This window comes from Balaenoptera musculus, chromosome 10 (assembly GCF_009873245.2).
Source record: "Balaenoptera musculus isolate JJ_BM4_2016_0621 chromosome 10, mBalMus1.pri.v3, whole genome shotgun sequence".
Classification (NCBI taxonomy): Eukaryota; Metazoa; Chordata; class Mammalia; order Artiodactyla; family Balaenopteridae; genus Balaenoptera; species Balaenoptera musculus.
The window spans coordinates 84,389,293-84,408,530 of record NC_045794.1 but is presented as its reverse complement, the minus strand read 5'-3'; the positions used below and the strand labels follow the sequence as shown (position 1 = coordinate 84,408,530).

Genomic DNA, 19,238 nt, shown 5'->3' with positions numbered 1-19,238 from the left:
GCTCCCTCTGCCTCCTGACCCTTATCACACTCAGCCCAAGGGATGCTCCCGATTACCAAGTATAGAAAGCCCACATTATTTACTCGTCTTATTTTGGACATAGGTCAAATATTCATTGCTAATAAAATCCGATGGCTTTTACGATCCCTGGGTCGTGAGGATAAGGATTAACACTTTGCTAATACTTTTGTTTTCCACGAGAAAGTCAACGAAGCAACGAGGAAGGAACCTCTTAAAAGTAACTTATCTCTGATCAGTGCTACCAGTAATTACAGGATCACTAGCGCAACCTTTGAGAAACGGACGGCTGAGTATAAAAGTGTCCAAAGGGCATCTCGGGCTTGGCCAACCCAACCACAATCCCCGGAGCCAGGCGGCACGGAGCTGGGGGTGTTCAGTGCCCAGTGCGCAAAGGAACCGCTTGGCGCGGGATGGGGCGGCGGCCAGGCAGGCAGGCGACCCCCGCTGCCAGTGGCCGAGACCGCCCGTCCGCCGCCCGAAGGAGAGTGGGGGTGGACACGGGACTGGGCAGTGACCTTGACAGCCCCTCCGCCGTCCGGGGGAGGCTCGGGGTGGACATGGGACCGGGTAGCGGCGTGACAGCCTTCGGGCGGGCCAGGGAAGGGTCGGGGCGACTGCGGCGCGGGGGCAGAGGCGGGGTTCGCCCCTCCGCGGCCCCGAGAGGCTCGGCCGCGCGGGGGGCTCTCCGGGCGCCTCCAGAGGCGCACCCGGGGCGGGGCGAGCTCGGCTCGGGCCGGGGCCGCGGGGCTCCGGGGGAGAGCAGTTGCGGGGCCGCGGGCGGGCGGTGGCCCTACCTCCTCGGTGACCGTGGGGCAGTAAGAGATGAGCAGGAGCGTGGTGAGCAGGTTGATGGCGAGGCCCAGGAGGGTGATGGAGTTGGGGGCCATCCACAGCGGGATCCACTGGAGCAGCCAGGTCCAGTAGAGCTGCAGCGGCGGCTCAAGCAACGAGACGCCCGCGGCGCTGTAGCGGTGTTCCTCCAGCCGCCGCAGCTGCGCCTTGTTCAGCGGCTCGGCCAGCGCCTTCAGCCAGCGCGGCGCCGGCCTGACCCCGGCGCCCGCCGCCATGGCCGCCTGCGGGCCCCGCCGCTGCGAGCGAGCACAGCCCGCGCCGGGCGCCCGGGCGGGGACAGGTGGAGGGAGGGGCTCGCGGGCCCGGGCCTGCGCCGGCCCGGTGGGACTCGTCGGTCGGGCCCGCGGCCGAGGGCGAGGTCAGGCCGGGCCGCCCCTGGTCCCGGGGCCCCCGCCCCCAGAGCGGCCGGCGGCGGGGGGGGGGGGGGGAGGGCTCCGGGAGAGAAGGGAGGGGGAGGGGAGGGGGAGGGGGAGGGGGGGGGGGAGGGGAGGGGGAGGGGGAGGGGAGGGGGAGGGGGCCGCCTCCGCCCCGCGAGGTGTCAGGGCAGGTGGGACAGGCCCGCACTGGCCACCGGGTCACCGCGGTGGCTCCGCCGATTGTCACTTTCTAATTGGCGCGCAAAGGGCCCAGACTTCCCCAAGAGCCTGATGCACCTGCCTCTAAGACCCGATCCTTCTCCCGGGACGGCTGGTGACGCTCCCCAGAGGGAAGTCTCGACGGCTGGACAGTTAGAAGCGGGTTGCTCTAACTCATGCGGTGTGCACAGCTCAGATCTCCTAGTGTGCGAACGCCCTGGCCTTTAACCACACTGCAGGACGCCGCAGCCTGCAGAGCCGGGCGGTGGGGAGCGGGGTATTGTGTGAGAACATGATTTTTGCACGTCTTGGGTCACCGGCGTGAGGTCCCCATCCGTCGGCCTGAAGAGAGGTCTTGCCTGATAAACACACGGGCACAGTTCTTCCTTCCAACCCCGAGGACTGGGGCCCTGGCTGTGTATTAGCTCTAGAGAACCCTCACTTGCAGGTTCAGGGATCAAGGTTCAGGGTTCAGATTCCAAGGTATTGGACCTACCACTCAGGACTTAGAAACACCGTCTAACAAGGGGACTGAATGGTTGAAAGCCAAATAAATGCCTATTTCTCAGAGCATCTGATACCAATAACAATGGATATTTTTACACACGCCCTTCCTCCCAAAGACAGGGATCCAGGTGGTATCTTCCACTGGCCCACGGAGCAAGCATGCTTGCCACACAATGGCAGTTCACCAGGCCCTTACCTCACAATGCACCCATTTAGACAGGGGATAGCCTGTCATAAACACGTCATTTTGCACAACCTTTGCCACTTCCCTTTTTCTTCACCTCCTGGTTCTTATCATTACGCACTTCTCTAAGGCATAGAACAAGCTCAGAAACTGCTTTCGTGATAGTTCGGTAGGGCAGCGGCTATCGGCAGGTGCAGTTTATCCCACAGAGTCCACCACAACACCTTGGAGACAGGCCAACAAACTACTACCCAGCCCACCACCTGTTTCCATACAGCCCATAAGCTAAGTACAGTTTTTTAGACTTTTTTTTTGGCTGCCATTGGGTCTTCCTTGCTGTGCATGGGCTTTTCTCTAGTTGCAGCGAGCGGGGGCTAGTCTTCGTTGCTGTGCGCGGGCTTCTCACTGCTGTGGCTTCTCTTGCTGCGGAGCACGGGCTCTAGGTGCATGGGCTTCGGTAGTTGTGGCACGTGGGCTCAGGAGTTGTGACACGTGCGCTCTAGAGCGCAGGCTTGGTCGTTTTGGAGCCCAGGCTTAATTGCTACCCGGCATGTAGAATCTTCCCCGACCAGGGATCGAACCTGTGTCCCCTGCATTGCCAGGAGGATTTTTAACCACTGCGCCACCAGGGAAGTCCCTAGACTTTTAAATCACTGAAAAAAATTTTTTTCTGTGATGCAAAATTACATGAAATTCATATTTCTGTGCCAAGAATAAAGCCATATTTATGCCTTACATATTGCTTATGACTGCTTTCATGCTCCAAGGGCAAAGTTCAGTGGTGTGACAGAGAGCATATGGCTCGCAAACCCTACAATATTGACTGTCTGGCGTTTTACCATAAAAAAGATTAGCAATCCCTTCCTTAGAGCAATATGAGGGTGTCTGCAGACCAAACCATGCACTGAATATACATCTCCTAATCTTTAATGTGAAAAATGATGCTGACAAATGCAGGAAAGGAATCAGAACGACAGAGATCCACTTTTAACTATGTTGGTTTTTTGTACAGTAAACTTGGAAATACCTGTCTTTTAACTTAGTGCCATGAGTAAGCCAAGGAAAAGTCCTTTTCCAGGTAAATAAATTTAACTATATTACAGATAATTTCTAATATACATGAAGAACATCAGAAAGAATGAAAGGGCAAGCCATAAACGGGAAAAAGGTATTTCCCTCAAATAAAATCCATATTGAATAGTACCCAGATCATATAAAGAATTCCTAAAAATCCACAAGAAATAGAAAAACAATAAACTAGATTTATGTTCAGATATCTATAACAAAAGCCCCAAAACGTGGTGACATAAACAAAATAGAAGTTTATTTCTCTCTCACATAAGTTTAGAATTGACAGCCCAGGACGGGGATGGTGGGTCCATGGTCGTCAGGAACCCAAGCTCTTCTGTCTTTCTGCTCCAACATCCTCACTCTGGCTTCTACCTACAAGGTCATCTCTTGGTTCTGAACAGGCTGCTGTAGTGCCAGCCATCCTATTTGTATTTCAAGCAGCAGGAAAGTGGAAGAGGGTAGGAAAAAAGCTGATGCCACTCAACTCAGCCAGCAAAGTAGAATGCTTTTTCAGAAGTCCCTAACAACAGTTGTACATACCTCCCACTGGCCAGAACTTAATCACCAGCCTACCTAAGTTCAAGTGTTATCAAGGGAGAATAGATGGGTACAATCATTTGGTAAAACAGTCTGGCATTATCTGGTAAAGTTGATGTGCCCATACTCTGTAACATCACAATTCTGATCCTGGAGTGTATCCCAGAGAAATTCTTGCATGTGTCCTAGGAAACACATATAAGACCATTCATAGCGTCTTTGTACAGTAACCAAAAGCTGTAAATAACCTAAATGTCTACCAATTCTGAATGGATAAATAAACTGTGGTATTTTCACATAATTTAATATTATTTAGCAAGTTTAATAAGCTATGCTTATTAACATAGATAAATTGAACAAGCATAATACTGAGTGACAAAAAAGCTTACAGAAAAAATGCACACAGTATGATTTCATTCATATACAGTTCGAAGACAGGCAAGATTTTGTGTTTAGGAATACGTACATATGTGGCAAAGCTATGAAGAAAAGGAAAAAATGATGAATACAATTCCAGAGAGTCGTTACTCCTGGTAGAGAGGAAAGAAGATGGGACTGTGGAAGGGCACACAGATGGCTTCAAAAATATTGGTAATTGTATGAGTTAGGATACAAAACTACAGAGGCTGAAACAGGATAGATGTTAATTTTTTTCACACCTAATTGGGTAGACAATCCAGGGCTGGTATGGCAGCTCCAAGGTGTCAGGGACACAGATTTCTTCCATTTTATTAGTCTGACACCTTAGTGTGTTGCCCTTGTCCTTGTGGTCAGAAATGGCTGGCCACAACTTCCAATCAGTTGCAAGGGGGAAAAGAGGGGAGACCCTGTGTTCCTTTCCTTTTAAGGGCATGGCCTACAGATGCACACATTGCCCTGCTTTCATCCCATTGGCCAGAACTTGGTCACATGGTTACATTTAGCTGCAAAAGAGGCTGGAAATGAAGGCTTTAGCAGGCCAACCATTTTTCCAGCTAAGAAATTTCTATTGAAAAGTGGGGGAATGGATATTGGAGTGTCACCTAGCTGTCTCAACCACAGTTTTTAAACGAGGTAATAGGAACATGGTATTCATTTTATTATTATTTATGCTATATGTATGTGTAATCCTTTTCTTTTGCAAATATGGAATAGTTAAAAAGTAGTAAAAGTCAAAAATTAAAAAAAAAAAAAGCACACAAAAAGCACATCTTTAACACTCATGCTCCTAAGCTGCTTTTCACCTTTCCCATGGTTTTTATTTTTTGAGGGGCGGGGGGGGAGGGGGGTGGGGGGCGGCGGTTGGTGAATTTTTGGAAATTTCAAATTAATTCAAGGCGTATCTGTCTAATGTCAAAGAAAAGTAGATTAGAGATTTCCTATTATTTTACCTCTTGCATCATGGCTTCCTTTGATTATCATGGTTTATTACATAGTGATTGATATCTATGTAATTTTTCCTTTTCCTGAACAAACATGGCAGCTTACACTTAGGAGTTCCTATCCTATGCCAGGAACTGTTCTGAGCATCAGGAGTTATTTCATTTAATCCTCACAAAAATCCTAGGAAGTAGGTACCATTATTAGTCCGCATTTTGCAGATGAGGAAATTGGAACACAGTGAGGTTCAATAGCTTGCCCATGATTGCTAGAATAGAGATACAGCCAAGATTCCAGCCAGTGTCGTCAGAGTCCAGAGCCTGCACTCCTACCTATGGCTAAATGTCACCTAATAAGTTACATATATTAAATACCAGACTTAGATGAGTATTTTTGTCAATATTAAGCAGTCCTTTTTCTATATATCATCTCACTAAATTTACTGAAACTGATGAATCATTCCCTTGCTCAGAGGACTTTGGTAAAGTCCAACCTCCCTAGCTTGGCATTCTAAGGTCCACTCTTCTTTTCCAGTCTTATCTCCCAAGTGTCTCTTCCCTCACTCCCCTCCCTAAGTCCGATGCTCCAGCTTCACGGGTCCATTAGCTGTTCCTAAACATACCAAGCGCTTCCTCATGCCCCGCCCCACTTTGCTCCCTGGGCTTGGGGAGTACCTTCCATCCCTCATCACCCTTAAAACATTGCTTATCAGTCAAGGCTCAGCTTAAATTCCACCTTCTCTGAGATGGCCTCTCCTATTCTTCCAGTTGACCTCTCCTGCTTCCACACAGAGTACCTTGTACCTTGTGATCCAGTCTGTCTTGGGGCACTTATTTATGTACTGATCTGTTTCTTGTCCAGCGTCAGAGTATCAGGACCACATCCCTGCACCGAGCGTGTTCCTGAGTTCTTGGCACCCAGCAGACATCCATACTTCTAAAAACTCTTTGTTTTGAAATAGTAGACTCACAGAAAGTTGCAAAAATTGTACAGAGAGATCCCGGGTACTCATCCCCCAGCCTTTCCCAACGTCTTACGTATCCACGGTACAAGAGGCATCCACAAGTTTTTAGTTGGTTGCTTATCTTGGTTTTATTACTGGTTCTTTTTGCGTAACTTGCACTCACATTTCAAATCTTCTTCCTCAGCGTCTTCAACATCTAGGCCAACTTCCCACAAAATGTTATTGTCTCATATAGCCACATTAGGTGTAAAATAACTGCTTCAAAAAGCCCCTGACTTTCATTGGTTTGGAAAAAGGCATGGATTGCAATCAAGAAATCACCTGGCTAGATTTGCTGTGTAGCAGAATTTTATCATTCAGGGAGTCAAGCTATCTGTGTAAGGGTTTAGAGCTTTGGACCCACAGTCTAGAGTACTTAGGAAGATTAGTATAGTTCTGTAGTATATACTTGCCTTTTCTCATTTACTTGCTTTGGTTTATTTTGTTTTTATAGTTTTGTACTTTGTGACTCTAAAGTCTAAATTTTATAGAACCATGGAACCTTACAAAATACACGAGCAGAATACAGTTGTCAATAACAGATTGACAAAAACCTTTGCTGTCTTCTCGAGAAATGCTTAATTTCTGGAACAAGGTCAGAAAAGCAAATTTCACAACAGAATCCCTCAGATGTTGTAACTGTGCTTTTTATCTGAAATTGCAAAAGTGATTTAGGGTTGGAAACTGATTTCCCTCAGAGACACAGTTCTTAGCATTCTGCCCTATTTATATCCTTTAACTGTCTTTTATTTATTATCCTTTTCTGAGTTCACATCCTACTGCTTTAAAATGTTTTCCATGGTATGATCTGAGGGCACTAGAGGGAATCCCCTTCCTCAAAAATTCCTTCTTCAGCAATCTGAGGTGAGTAAAGCCCCACAATGAGTTATTCCTATTTTCGGGTTGGGGCTTTTAGGATAAGCAGAGTAGGTCAGACTTCCACGATAGGTTAGGTCATTATCAAAAACACCTTAGGAGGGCTTCCCTGGTGGCACAGTGGTTAAGAATCCGCCTGCCAATGCAGGGGACATGGGTTCGAGCCCTGGTCCGGGAAGATCCCACATGCCGTGGAGCAACTAAGCCTGTGCGCCACAACTACTGAGCCTGCGCTCTAGAGCCCGCGAGCCACAACTACTGAAGCCTGCACACCTAGAGCCTGTGCTCTGCAACAAGAGAAGCCACCGCAATGAGAAGCCCACGCACCGCAATGAAGAGTAGCCCCTGCTCGCCACAACTAGAGGAAGCCCGCGTGCAGCAACGAAGACCCAATGCAGCCAAAAGTAAATAAATAAATAAATTTATGTTTAAAAAATAACACCTTAGGAGTGATGCTTTTATCAGAATGTCTTTCCTCTGAGACACCTGAGAGAGAATGGCTCCAAATAAATAGCCATGCAAGGAACTTGCGAGAAAGAGGGCTGAAGCTGAACTCCCAACATGATCGAGCACAGGAATCACCTGGAGATTCTGTGATAATTCAGGTTCTGAGTTAGCGGATCTGGAGAGAGAGTGGAGGGAAGAGTTTTCATTCCTAAGAAGCTCCCAGGTGATGCTGATGCCGCTGATAACCGACCACATTTTGACTGATGAGGGACTGAAGCATATTGAGTCTCAGGAGGCTTGGGTGGAGGCTCAGCTCTGAGCAGGCCCCAGGTGGAAGGGGGACGGGGCACAACGAGGAGACACAGGGCTGAGGACAATTAAGGGATAAGAAAGGCCAGGCTGGCTCACTTAATTTTGGTTAAACCTGTTCTTTCCAGGGCAAAGAAGGGATATATAGATAGATATCAAATTTTTCTATTTTATTTTTCTATTTTCTATTTTATATATATATATATATATATAAAACTGATTATGTAAGACCACCTACAGTGGAATTGAGATCTACTTGTTGGTCCTCAGTGAGGGTGTTTGTTGTTCAGTGTTGATGAGTCTTTTCTAACATTCTGCTGTGCTTCCCAGACTGGGATACCTTTAGCTCCCTGACAATATGCTTGGAACAACATCCATTTGAAGATCTGGGAAGAAAAAAATTACTTTTCTATTAAATAAACTCATATATCATGGAGAAGAAGGTAGCATGTGGATAAACTTTAATGAATAGCATGTGAGGGGTGGTGGCAGTGGCTTCACACTGGGCTCTCACAACCTGTCCAAAGTTCTCCTTTCTTCTGCAGAGAGGAGGGCTGTCGAGGTAGACAGGGGGAAGAACCTGTGACGGAGACAATGCCCGCGAAGCACAGAAGCAGGAGCTCTTTTCTTTCTAGTGTTGATTTTCTCACTGCCGTTTCCTCTTTCTTTAGTTCCTTGTCTGGTGAGGTTGTTTCTGGCTTCATTTCTGTCTCGCTGCTCTTGACTGCCCTTCCCTCTGTACAAATAATAATGTGTTGGTCTGTCCTCCTTTCCTCCCTCCTACTTGACGTTGATCTTGGTCTTGGCCTTCACTGAGCCCTTTCTTGCCACGCCCTCCCTGTCTGTCCATCACTGTTGCTTAACTTCTTCAGGGAGTGGAGTTACTACAGGCAGACTTTGGGTCAAAGTCCATGCTGGCCACTATGAAGGCTTGACAGTCATGGGAAGACCCAGGAAACAACTTGTCTCACCGATGAACTCCCGCTTCTATTGCAAGATAATGTTTCTTGAGCCTTAGCTAGGAGCTATTAAGAAGCACATAAAAATAACACCACATATAGAGGCCCTGTCCCTTCTTGGCAACCTCCACTATTACCCTACCTGCCTCCAGCTCAGTGGTACTGCCCAGGGCAGGAATGAGAACTGAGTTTACAGTGAGCCCACTTGGACACTCAGGAATGAGGCTGGGATAACCCACCCAATGGCACTTTATCCCATAGCTTGCAGGGGATACATCATTTGGCTCTCTAGTGCTTGGAATCTTCCAAATGACCACATGACTTCAAATCAGCCTTGGTTTATTTTGAAATGTGGCTCCCTTCCAATTACTCCTCACCCCAGTTGTCCAAGAGGGATGCATTACAAACTCTGAATAGTGGCTCCTTTCTTTGCCACAGTGTTGCTGGTAACGCCTAGTTATTTTTTCTTTCTTTCTTCTTCTTCTTTTTTTCATTAACTTAAAAAAATTTTTAAGCCAAGGTTTTTAAATTAGTGTATAATATCTTTTTTTTTTTTTTAAATTTTTTTATAGCTACTTTTATTTTATTTATTTATTTATTTTTATTTTTGGCTATGCTGGGTCTTCGGTTCGTGCGAGGGCTTTCTCTAGTTGCGGCAAGTGGGGGCCACTCTTCATCGCGGTGCGCGGGCCTTTCACTATCGCGGCCCCTCCCGTTGCGGGGCACAGGCTCCAGACGCGCAGGCTCAGTAGTTGTGGCTCACGGGCCCAGCTGCTCCGCGGCATGTGGGATCTTCCCAGACCAGGGCTCGAACCCGTGTCCCCTGCATTAGCAGGCAGATTCTCAACCACTGCGCCACCAGGGAAGCCCAGTGTATAATATCTTTAATGAATTTTCTTGGTCTCCAAGACTAGGATGAAGGTGAGAGGAGAAGGCTGGAAGGATGAAATCTCTTGCCTGTGGATGGCTGTGTAAGTGCTTATCTATGAAAAACAGAGACATTCTCTCTAAAGCTATCGCTTGGGAGAAGAAGATGTTATGGTCAATTACCCACTTGAGTGCAAGGTTTTTGCCTTTAAAGATGTGAGTCTGCCAGTGCCCCAAGCCACACTCTGAGTGACCCCCCTGGGAGTGTTTAACTGACCTGTCACCTCCCTGGTGTTTTGTCCCTAGCAATCAACTCCAGATGGAAGAAAAATATTTATCTAGGCCAGAGGCTACTCCAGCCAATGCATCTGGGGACAGAGAGAGATCATCAGGTGAGTTTAAGAGGGTGATGACAGCCCTTCGAACCAGGAGAATTGGTCATTCCATTAGTGCGTTTGTTTCTCTCGTCCATTCTAAGTTATCAAAGTTTAATTACAAAGGATTATATAAATACCTACATGTAGCAATCAGCTAAATCTTTGGTGCAAGGATGGTAATTAGTGACCCAGCTAAAATAAGGAAATAAAGATAGAGTTCAATTTAGAATCAAGTAATATTACAGGGGGAGCTGGTGAGAAGTCTGTCTGCTTTTCTTATTCCTTATTCTACTACTCCTAGGAAAAGAAGGCCAAATTTGTATTTCTAGAATTCCATTCAAAGGAACTGAAGTGAGGAAGGAGATGGAGGGTCAGGCCTGGAGTCAGGGGAGAAGAAGTGGTGATAGTGGAGAGGTGAGAGAGATCTTAGTAAAGGAGAGTGAGGAGGGGACCCAGGAAAGGGAACAGAGGTGGTTGGGGGCTGGCTGACCCCTCGTTTTTATAGCTCACGTACATAAATGTTTAGCAGTTATAAATCAAGCTAACCAATGGTTAATAAAATAGTTGTAGCCTCCAGTTTTTTGGGGGGATACCCTCATCATGACTTGGAAGGCTAGATTTGAATGTAGAATTATCCAAGTCTTCAGAGATACTTGCCAAAATATTGTGGCCCACCGAGGCTCAGGTCTCCCTGCGCTTTCCGCCCTGCTCCCTCCTGCACCATGAGGGGTCGCAGGTGTACACAGGCAGATGCCCTGCCTCATGCACAAGCTCAGTCAGATCCTCCACACCCCAACTCCCTGACAAACAGGTGCCTCTAGGCCACCCATTGGGCCTCAGGGTATATATTCTGGCCACTTGGTTCTTCCTTGGGGGTTTGAACTCAAGGAAAAGGCCCACAAAATCTTTAAAAGTGGACTTGGGTGCCGTCTGCAAGAAAGGGGGGTTTGTAAGAGTTCTAAGTATGCACATCCCCTTGGTTCCATGGCCTCCCTAATTTGTGGAGGGAGATGTGGCTAGAGGAGGGCCAGAGTGAGGCTCTGGAAAATATAGAGGTCCCTCTTGCCCAGGTCCAAGGCTAATACTAAGTGGTAAAACTGTCCAGTCTCCCCACAAAGAACATGTTTAAATGTAGCCGATAAAGGGAATTCTCTGGCGGTCCAGTGGTTAGGACTTGGTGCTTTCACTGCCACGGGGCCTGGGTTCGATCCCTGGTTGGGGAACTAAGGTCCCACAAACTGTGCGGCGTGGCCAAAAAAAAAAAAAAAAAAAAGTAGCAGGTAAATAGCCAAGCTCTGGCCTTGGAGGTTGAAAGACCCCAGGTCCACACTTGTCAAGGAAGTTTCAGAGTCACTTGTCTTTGGCTGGACTCTACTGGGTTGGACCATAGGCATCCTGCAGTCACCAGTATAGCCTGAAGACCAGAGGCCTTTCCTTCTCTCCATTTTCTAGGCACCAAGAAAGATTCCAGTTGACCCAGGGCCTGAGATAGGACCCAGAAGGAGGACAGAGAGAATTTCTCAATCTCTCTGGCTAGTGGGGAGCTCAGAGTCATAGTTAATTTGATTTAGAAAAATAAAATCATGTGGCATGTCCTGTACTCCAACCTAGTGTGATACATGCATTGATAATAACAAATACATAAACCACATGATCCGAGTTCTGAATCCTTATGGCGTTCTCTTACGCCTGCAGCATGCTCTGTTTATGTGCTTCCCTTTGGGTGGTAGTCTCGTATATTATCAATTTCTTGAAGGCAGGAAGTGGCTTATTTCTCACTGAGTTCCTAGCTGAATCCATCACAGTGCCATGCACACATCAGACATTCAAGAACTCATTTGTTGAGTTGAATAGAATGTTTCAGAAATCAATTTAAAAATGAGTGGTTAAGCAGTATGGTACTGGCACAAAAACAGAAATATAGATCAATGGAACAGGATAGAAAGCCCAGAAATAAACCCATGCACCTATGGTCAATTAATCTATGACAAAGGAGGCAAGAAGATACAATGGAGAAAAGACAGTCTCTTCAATAAGTGGTGCTGGGAAAACCGGACAGCTTCATGTACAAGAATGAAATTAGAACATTCTCTAACACCACACATAAAAATAAACTCAAAATGGATCAAAGACCTAAATGTAAGGCCAGACACCATAAAATTCTTAGAGGAAAACATAGGCAGAACACTCTTTGACATAAATGGCAGTAATATCATCCTTGACCCACCTCCTGGAGTTATGAAATTAAAAACAAAAATAAACAAATGGGACCTAATTAAACTTAAAAGCTTCTGCACAGTAAAGGAAACCATAAACAAAATGAAAGACAACGCACAGAATGGGAGAAAATATTCGCAAATGAAGTGACAAACGAGGGATTAATCTCCAAAATATACAAACAGCTTATGCATCTCAATATCAACAAACAAACAACCCAATCAAAAAATGGGCAGAAGATCTAAATAGACATTTCTCCAAAGAAGACAGATGTCCAAAAAGCACATGAAATGATGCTCAACATCACTAATTATCAGAGAAATGCAAATCCAAACTACAAGGAAGTATCACCCTATACCAGTCAGAATGGCTATCATCAAAAAGTCTATAAACAATAAATGCTGGAGAAGGTGTGGAGAAAAGGGAACCCTGGGAACCCTCCTACACTGTTGGTAGGAATGTAAATTGGTCCAACCACTATGGAGAACAGTATGGAGGTTCCTTTAAAAACTAAAAATAGAACTACCATATGATCCAGCAATCCCACTCCTGAGCACATATCTGGAGAAAACCGTGGTTTGAAAGGATACATGCACCCCAATGTTCATTGCAGCACTATCTGCAATACCTAAGACATGGAAGTAACCTAAATGTCCATTGACAAATGAATGGATACAGAAGATGTGGTACATATATACAATGGAATATTACTCAGCCATAAAAAAGAATGAAATAATGCCATTTGCAGCAACATGGATGGACCTAGAGATGATCATACTAAGTGAAGTAAGTCAGACAGAGAAAGACAAGTAACATATGGTATCACTCATATGTGGAATCTAATTTTTTAAAAATGATACAAATGAACTTATTTACAAAACAGAAACAGACTTAACAGATATCAAAACCAAACTTATGGTTACCAAAGGGGAAACATCAGGAGTTCAGGATTAACATACACACACTACTATATGTAAGATAGATAACCAGCAAGGACCTACTGAATAGCACAGGAAATTCTACTCAATATTCTGTGATAACCTATATGAGAAAAGAATCTGAAAAAGAATGAATATATGTATATGTATAACTGAATCACTTTGCTGTACACCTGAAACTAACACAGCATTGTAAATCAACTATACTCCAATAAAATTTTTAAAAATAAAAATAAAAGTGAGTGGTTAAGGATGTATTGCCTTATTCCAATGTTTCTTGGAACTAGTAGGGTTTTTTTCTACTTCTATATTAACCTACATGAAAACATTCATTAAGCTTTCTTTTAAAGTGAGTAAATAGTGTAATGCTTTAAAAATTTTTAATGTTATATGTTTAGCTCCCCAAAAGAATTTTTGGTAAATCCTGTGATATAATGTTTTTCTTTAATAGAACAAAATTTAAACAAAATTAGAACAAAATTATAGGAAAGCTAATAGCAATGACAGCTTCTGATATTTTTTGTTCTTTGCTTTGTTTCAAAATAGATGTTTTCTTCCTCATGGGAACTTTACAGTAAGTACCCTTAATATGAGGAGACATCATGTGTAGAAAAATAACATTACCTAGCATACAATACAGTTAGAGTGGATAAGTCATGACTGGGGAAACAATATTTTGTAAAAATGCTCTATAGTTGCATTTAGGCAATGTTTATAAAAGGCATAACAAACTTGACCATGACTTGGCAAAACAGGTCAATGAGTATCTGAGTTAAGCAACCAGTCCAGAAGCTGCACTGAGGCCCTGACCCTGCAGCGGGCTGTGGGGACCACGCCGACAAGTTTGGCCACGCTCTTGTTTGTTTGGTTTGCACATGGAGGTATGGTCTTCACATCTTTACAGATTAGCCAGATTTCTCTTATGTAAAATATCTTAGCCAATAATGTGTAAATAGGTTTCCTGATTAACATGGGTATTTACATAGGAATTGCACACATTATTATTTTGAAGGTAATTGAGAACATGGGGTGATAGCCAATATTCTTAACAGACATAAGGCAAGATCACCAACCAAACAAAACAGAAAAAGAGGCAGCCACCAGAGTTTGGACAAGAACTCAAGTTTTCCCTTGCTTTTCCCAAAAGTACTGCAACTACCTGGATCATCCACTCCTTCCCTTTATGAGCCTCACAACTACCACCCAGGTTCCTATCATCACATCTTCCCAGCTCTGATCCGGAAAGAAAGCAGAGCAGAAACTTTAAGATGCTGTCCCAGGACGCTGTGGGTCTCCCTGTAGGTCAGGATATATTTAGCTCCTAGAACAAAAGGCCAAAAGAACAAAAGGGAGGGAGGCAAGGGAGAAAACAATAATGGTATGGTACTTTACTCCCCCTTCTACTCCACTTCCCTAACGGAAACTTTCTCTGTAACATCAGGAAGAGTGAAGGATGCTGCTGAAAAGATTACAGGCTTGTACGAAGGTTTCTCAGTTTCTAGATTTTGGGAAAGGTTTTCATCAGTTTGAATGGAGGCCATCAGCAAACTCTAAATCTGTAACTGCTCTGTAGTCTGCAACAGCTCTCCATCACTGTGACTAGCTGTTTTGGCAGGAACTCTGGTGGATCTGGCCAGGATGCTATGCCAGAGACATGATTTGGGTCAGGCCTGAGTTCGGTAGCATCTTGGCTCCCAGCCTTCGTCCTCCGTTCTGTCTGATCATGCAACCCGAAACACATAAACGAATACTGTGTCATTTCATCATAAACACTTCAGATTTATTGTACCATTCATTGAATACATTTTCCCTTCTGTTGAGAAAACTTGTCTGAAAGACTTTAAAAAGTCTTGTAATGACTTTAAATGGGAAAAAGGGCACAGATCCCCTGGTGTTAAGTAGGGTTGTATGAAATAAACAACTCTTCTTTGCTTAGAAAAATCTCTTAGATCAAAAGAAAGATGGGTTTTCAAGATTCTATTACGGTGTATTGTACTGTTTTTTTACTCTAGGGGAAAACAAAGCATTTAGAGCTTACTATTTTAAATTAAAATAAATGCTTTTGCTTATTCTAGAGCTTGCTTTTTTTGGAAAGTACAGTGACCAAGCACAGACAACAATGACCAAAATGCTAACTTCAAATGAGATTTTGTTTGCAATTTTTAATTAAGCAATCTGTGCAAACATCTTTTTTTTTTTCTTCAACATCAGGAGGAAAGAAAACAACCACACTTGGGAGCCTGGTAGCAAAACAGAAAACGCTTTCTCATTGCAACCCGATTTCAAAGCAGTGGTGAGCAGAGAGGCAGTGCCCAGGCCCTTAGTATTCCTCAGGATTGCTTGAGTGCAAGTGTCGCAAATAGGAATCAATTACGTTAGGAGGCACACCTTGCAAGAGGAGCCTGCAGAAGGAAAGACCACCTAGAAAGGACGAGAAGGAAAAGGCAAAGTCAAAACCGTCTACACGTGAAAAATCCCTGAAACAAGACTTCTTGACTAGCTACCTGGAAATGTGACTATTATGTTCCAGTTCGTACAAAGATTCATTCAGTCCCTACTTGGAAATCTTCTCCTGGGTTTAGCAACATTTAGAATCTAAAACACTTGGCATCTAGAAGGAAAAGCAAGTTCCCTGCAGACCATAGCAGTTTTTTGTTCCCTACTACTATCCGTTCTTAAATTCCTCATAGTTGGAGAGTGTTTTATCGCTCTTTTTGAGGTTTTGAGGTTCCTCTATAGATGATTTAAGTGTTCTGATTGAATGGCAGAATAAAATGCAAATCATGTTACAAATCAGTGGGAAGAACTGTTTCCAGTTTGTTAATGTTTCCTTTCAATTAAGCACAAAGAGTTCCCATTCAAGCACATGGGAGAAGAAAAAAGGAACTACTCCTTTAACTTTGGCTATTCATACACTGTCAAAAGTGCAAAAATTGGAAATATTTTGTTAAAAATAGGAAAACCTGTCCAATACCTTCTGAAGGTGAGAGAAACACCTACTAATATTTCATACTTACCCTCCATGGTTCTGAATTATATTTAAAAAATAAAAGTACCCTTCACGAGAGAACCCATGAAACCATAAAAATGGTCCTTTAGAGAAGTGTTTTACTACTTGCTAATAAATTCACGTCCAGACAAAAACAGCATGCCATTTGAACATTCTTAAAACTTCTTCAATGCAATTTGGGAAAGTCATTCTCCTTTTTTTTTTTTAAAAAAAGTCACATATTGGTAGAAATGATGCCACTTATGTACATGTCCATTCCTTGATGCAAAGAGTTCAGAATGCTTGGGTATCACTCATTTTCATCTACATTAAATGCTTTAATTCATGCTCTACTGCATTCAACAACTTGCTTCATGTCAACAGAAGATTGTTGTGATGAATAAGTACTAGCTGTTAATGTCAAGATACTGAAATACACATTAAAACTACAATGTTAGGGAGTTTAAATAGTCTATTTTCATTGGGTTACGTAATGAAAATCATGCCATACTCCACAGGCTTTGTATGGCTTATGACAGTCATAAGCTTCATATGCCAAAACCATATGAAAGCTTACCTTAGATGATAATATACATTCAAAAATCCTTACTGTGCTACAACTAAGGAAAAGAGAGAGAGAAAGAGAGAGAGAGAGAGAGAGAGAGACATGTTGTAAGCATTAATAAAGTGCTAAAACCAAAGTTGAGTACTTGTTGGATGAAATTATGGTCACGATTATGATGAGGTGATTTCATTAATCCTTAGTCAGGTGAAAAGTACAGGAAAATAGAAGCGCACGGAATGAAGGGCTGGGATCCAGTCACTTCAAAAGGATCATTAATAGGTAAAACATTTATTAATATGCACAACCACTTTGCCTGAACAGGTGGCAAAGCCAATTCGACTGTAAAGTGAATAATTATGGTAACAGTTTCCAAACCATTAGCTAAAGAAACCCCCCTACAACATATATATATTGTGTTTTTCAACAACAGAAAAACATGGACAATCAACAAAGCATTAGTATACATATATATATGTTGAAATTCTAAAAGGCAAAATTATCAAGTGGATATAGAAATTAGACTATTCTAGAATATTGTATTCTGAACTGACTATATATGACTGATCTAAATAAATGCAAGGCTTAAAAAAACAGGCTAGAAAGTGACTATACGTGCAATCTACAAAACTTTTAAAGAAAGAGTCCTGGGGGCTTCCCTGGTGGCGCAGTGGTTAAGAATCTGCCTGCTAATGCAGGGGACACGGGTTCGAGCCCTGATCTGGGAAGATCCCACATGCTGTGGAGCAACTGGGCCCGTGAGCCACAACTACTGAGCCTGTGCGTCTGGAGCTTGTGCTCCGCAACAAGAGAGGCCGCGATAGTGAGAGGCTCGCGCACTGCGATGAAGAGTGGTCCCCGCTTGCCACAACTAGAGAAAGCCCTCGCACAGAAACGAAGACCCAACACAGCCATAAATAAATAAATAAATAAATTTTTTTTAAAAAAAAAATAAAGAGTCCTAATTCTTTCCTCTTTCGAAGTTGACATTATCTCTAGGAATTCAGAGAGCAAACACTGTAAACTCAGGCATGGGTCTATGTCATTAGAGTTTACATCAGGTTGTTCACCCAGCCCCAAAGAACTTCTTAATTCGCTCTTCCAAATAGGGGGTCAATCATACATATACTGTAGGACTCATTTATCACTTAATACATTTAGTAATGGGGCCTAGAATTTTTTTCCTTTTAAGTTCATGAATATATGAAATAATCTTGGTCCCATGAAATTATCCAAAATGTTCAACAGATAGATGGGTTACAGCCATTCTACTAGAGAATTTTTCATTGGAAAATCTTAAATATGAAAGTTTCCAAATATTGGATCCAAATAGTCCAAATAGTTTTTATCTGTGTCCTCTCCCCATCAAAAATGCCCAGAACGGGCTTCCCTGGTGGCGCAGTGGTTGAGAATCTGCCTGCCAATGCAGGGGATACGGGTTCGAGCCCTGGTCTGGGAAGATCCCACATGCCGCGGAGCAACTGGGCCCGTGAGCCACAATTACTGAGCCTGCGCATCTGGAGCCTGTGCTCTGCAACAAGAGAGGCCGAACAGTGAGAGGCCCGCGCACTGCGATGAAGAGTGGCCCCCGCTTGCCGCAACTAGAGAAAGCCCTCGCACAGAAACGAAGACCCAACACAGCCATAAATAAATAAAAAAAAAAAAGACTAGCTTTTAAAAAAAAAAAAAAAAATGCCCAGAACAATTTTTCTACAACTTAGCGATGGAAAAATGTTCAATTTTCTGAACTTCAACATGAATCTAACGAACCCACACTGGAAGCTATCTTAAAGGAAGAACATCTCTCTCTACACTTGAAAATATTAAAGAAATGCCAAATGATTCCCAAATTTTGGTAATATTATATCTAAAATGAGGTCATCTTCAAATGTGGCTTTCTGGCTTTATTTATGGAAACCTGTGGTACGGTCCTTAGTTTTCTGACAACACTTATTCCTATATTACCTAATATCCTTGAATAATTTTGCCTTCCTTGTTCATGGCATAACCACTGTATGCCATGAGCTGCTAAGAAATATAATTAAAAGCAAATGAGAAAGACAAGCTTTACATGCAAAGTGCGATTTCATGTAAGAGGAATGGAACGGAAAGAAGAAATATCCAGTGGGATATGAACTTATAAAACCTGTTGCTGCCCCGCCAGGAAGACTGGTTGTCCAGGGGAATTTACTCCTTGATATATCACTGCAGAATTAGAATATTTGCACCAGTATTTATTTATTCTCGGTTGACAGTCTTACCATTTTTTTTTTTCACAGCTTAACTTGATTCAAGTCACCTATTATCAGATAACAATCTGATGATAAATAATCTTGGCTTTACTTTTAGGACCAAAAGCTTTTACTAATATATCACAGTTGATACCTTATTATGAATTTATATACTAGAATACATTATTTATGTTATTAAATTCAATTACTATATAATTACTATAAAGAATATAGCATTTATATGCATAACATTATTCACTTATGGAGGACCCCAAATGTTGAACCATTTTGAAACCATCATTTTATATCATTAGCAACACTCAGTTATTTTCAAAGCATGCAGAAGTGGTATCGGGT

The 19,238-nt window shown here is 43.5% G+C and overlaps 2 protein-coding genes and 1 long non-coding RNA gene across 5 annotated transcripts in view; 1 reads left to right on the top strand and 2 right to left on the bottom strand.

Annotated features, from left to right (window-relative positions):
* Positions 1-1,221, bottom strand: part of CHPT1 (choline phosphotransferase 1) — a 42,786-nt gene extending 41,565 nt beyond the window's left edge. The window contains exon 1 of one of the 3 annotated variants that reach the window (XR_005021511.1): positions 816-1,204. Coding sequence is in view for 2 of the 3 variants with exons in the window: in XM_036866005.1 (XP_036721900.1) it covers positions 816-1,088 (273 nt within the window). In the remaining variant the exon portion in view is untranslated. Of the gene's footprint in view, positions 1-815 lie in introns of all 3 variants that reach the window. The other 2 variants (XM_036866005.1, XM_036866004.1) reach the window with 2 other exon arrangements.
* A 7,865-nt stretch (positions 1,222-9,086) lies between these two features.
* On the top strand, positions 9,087-17,384 carry LOC118902321. Its single transcript, XR_005021547.1, has 4 exons — positions 9,087-9,146; positions 9,610-9,671; positions 9,874-9,959; positions 17,349-17,384. It is a non-coding gene; the product is annotated as an uncharacterized LOC118902321 (long non-coding RNA).
* Positions 15,172-19,238, bottom strand: part of MYBPC1 (myosin binding protein C1) — a 94,557-nt gene continuing 90,490 nt past the window's right edge. Inside the window, 1 exon segment of the mRNA XM_036866505.1 lies at positions 15,172-15,522. Within this exon segment, the coding sequence (XP_036722400.1) occupies positions 15,420-15,522 (103 nt within the window). The 3' untranslated portion in view covers positions 15,172-15,419.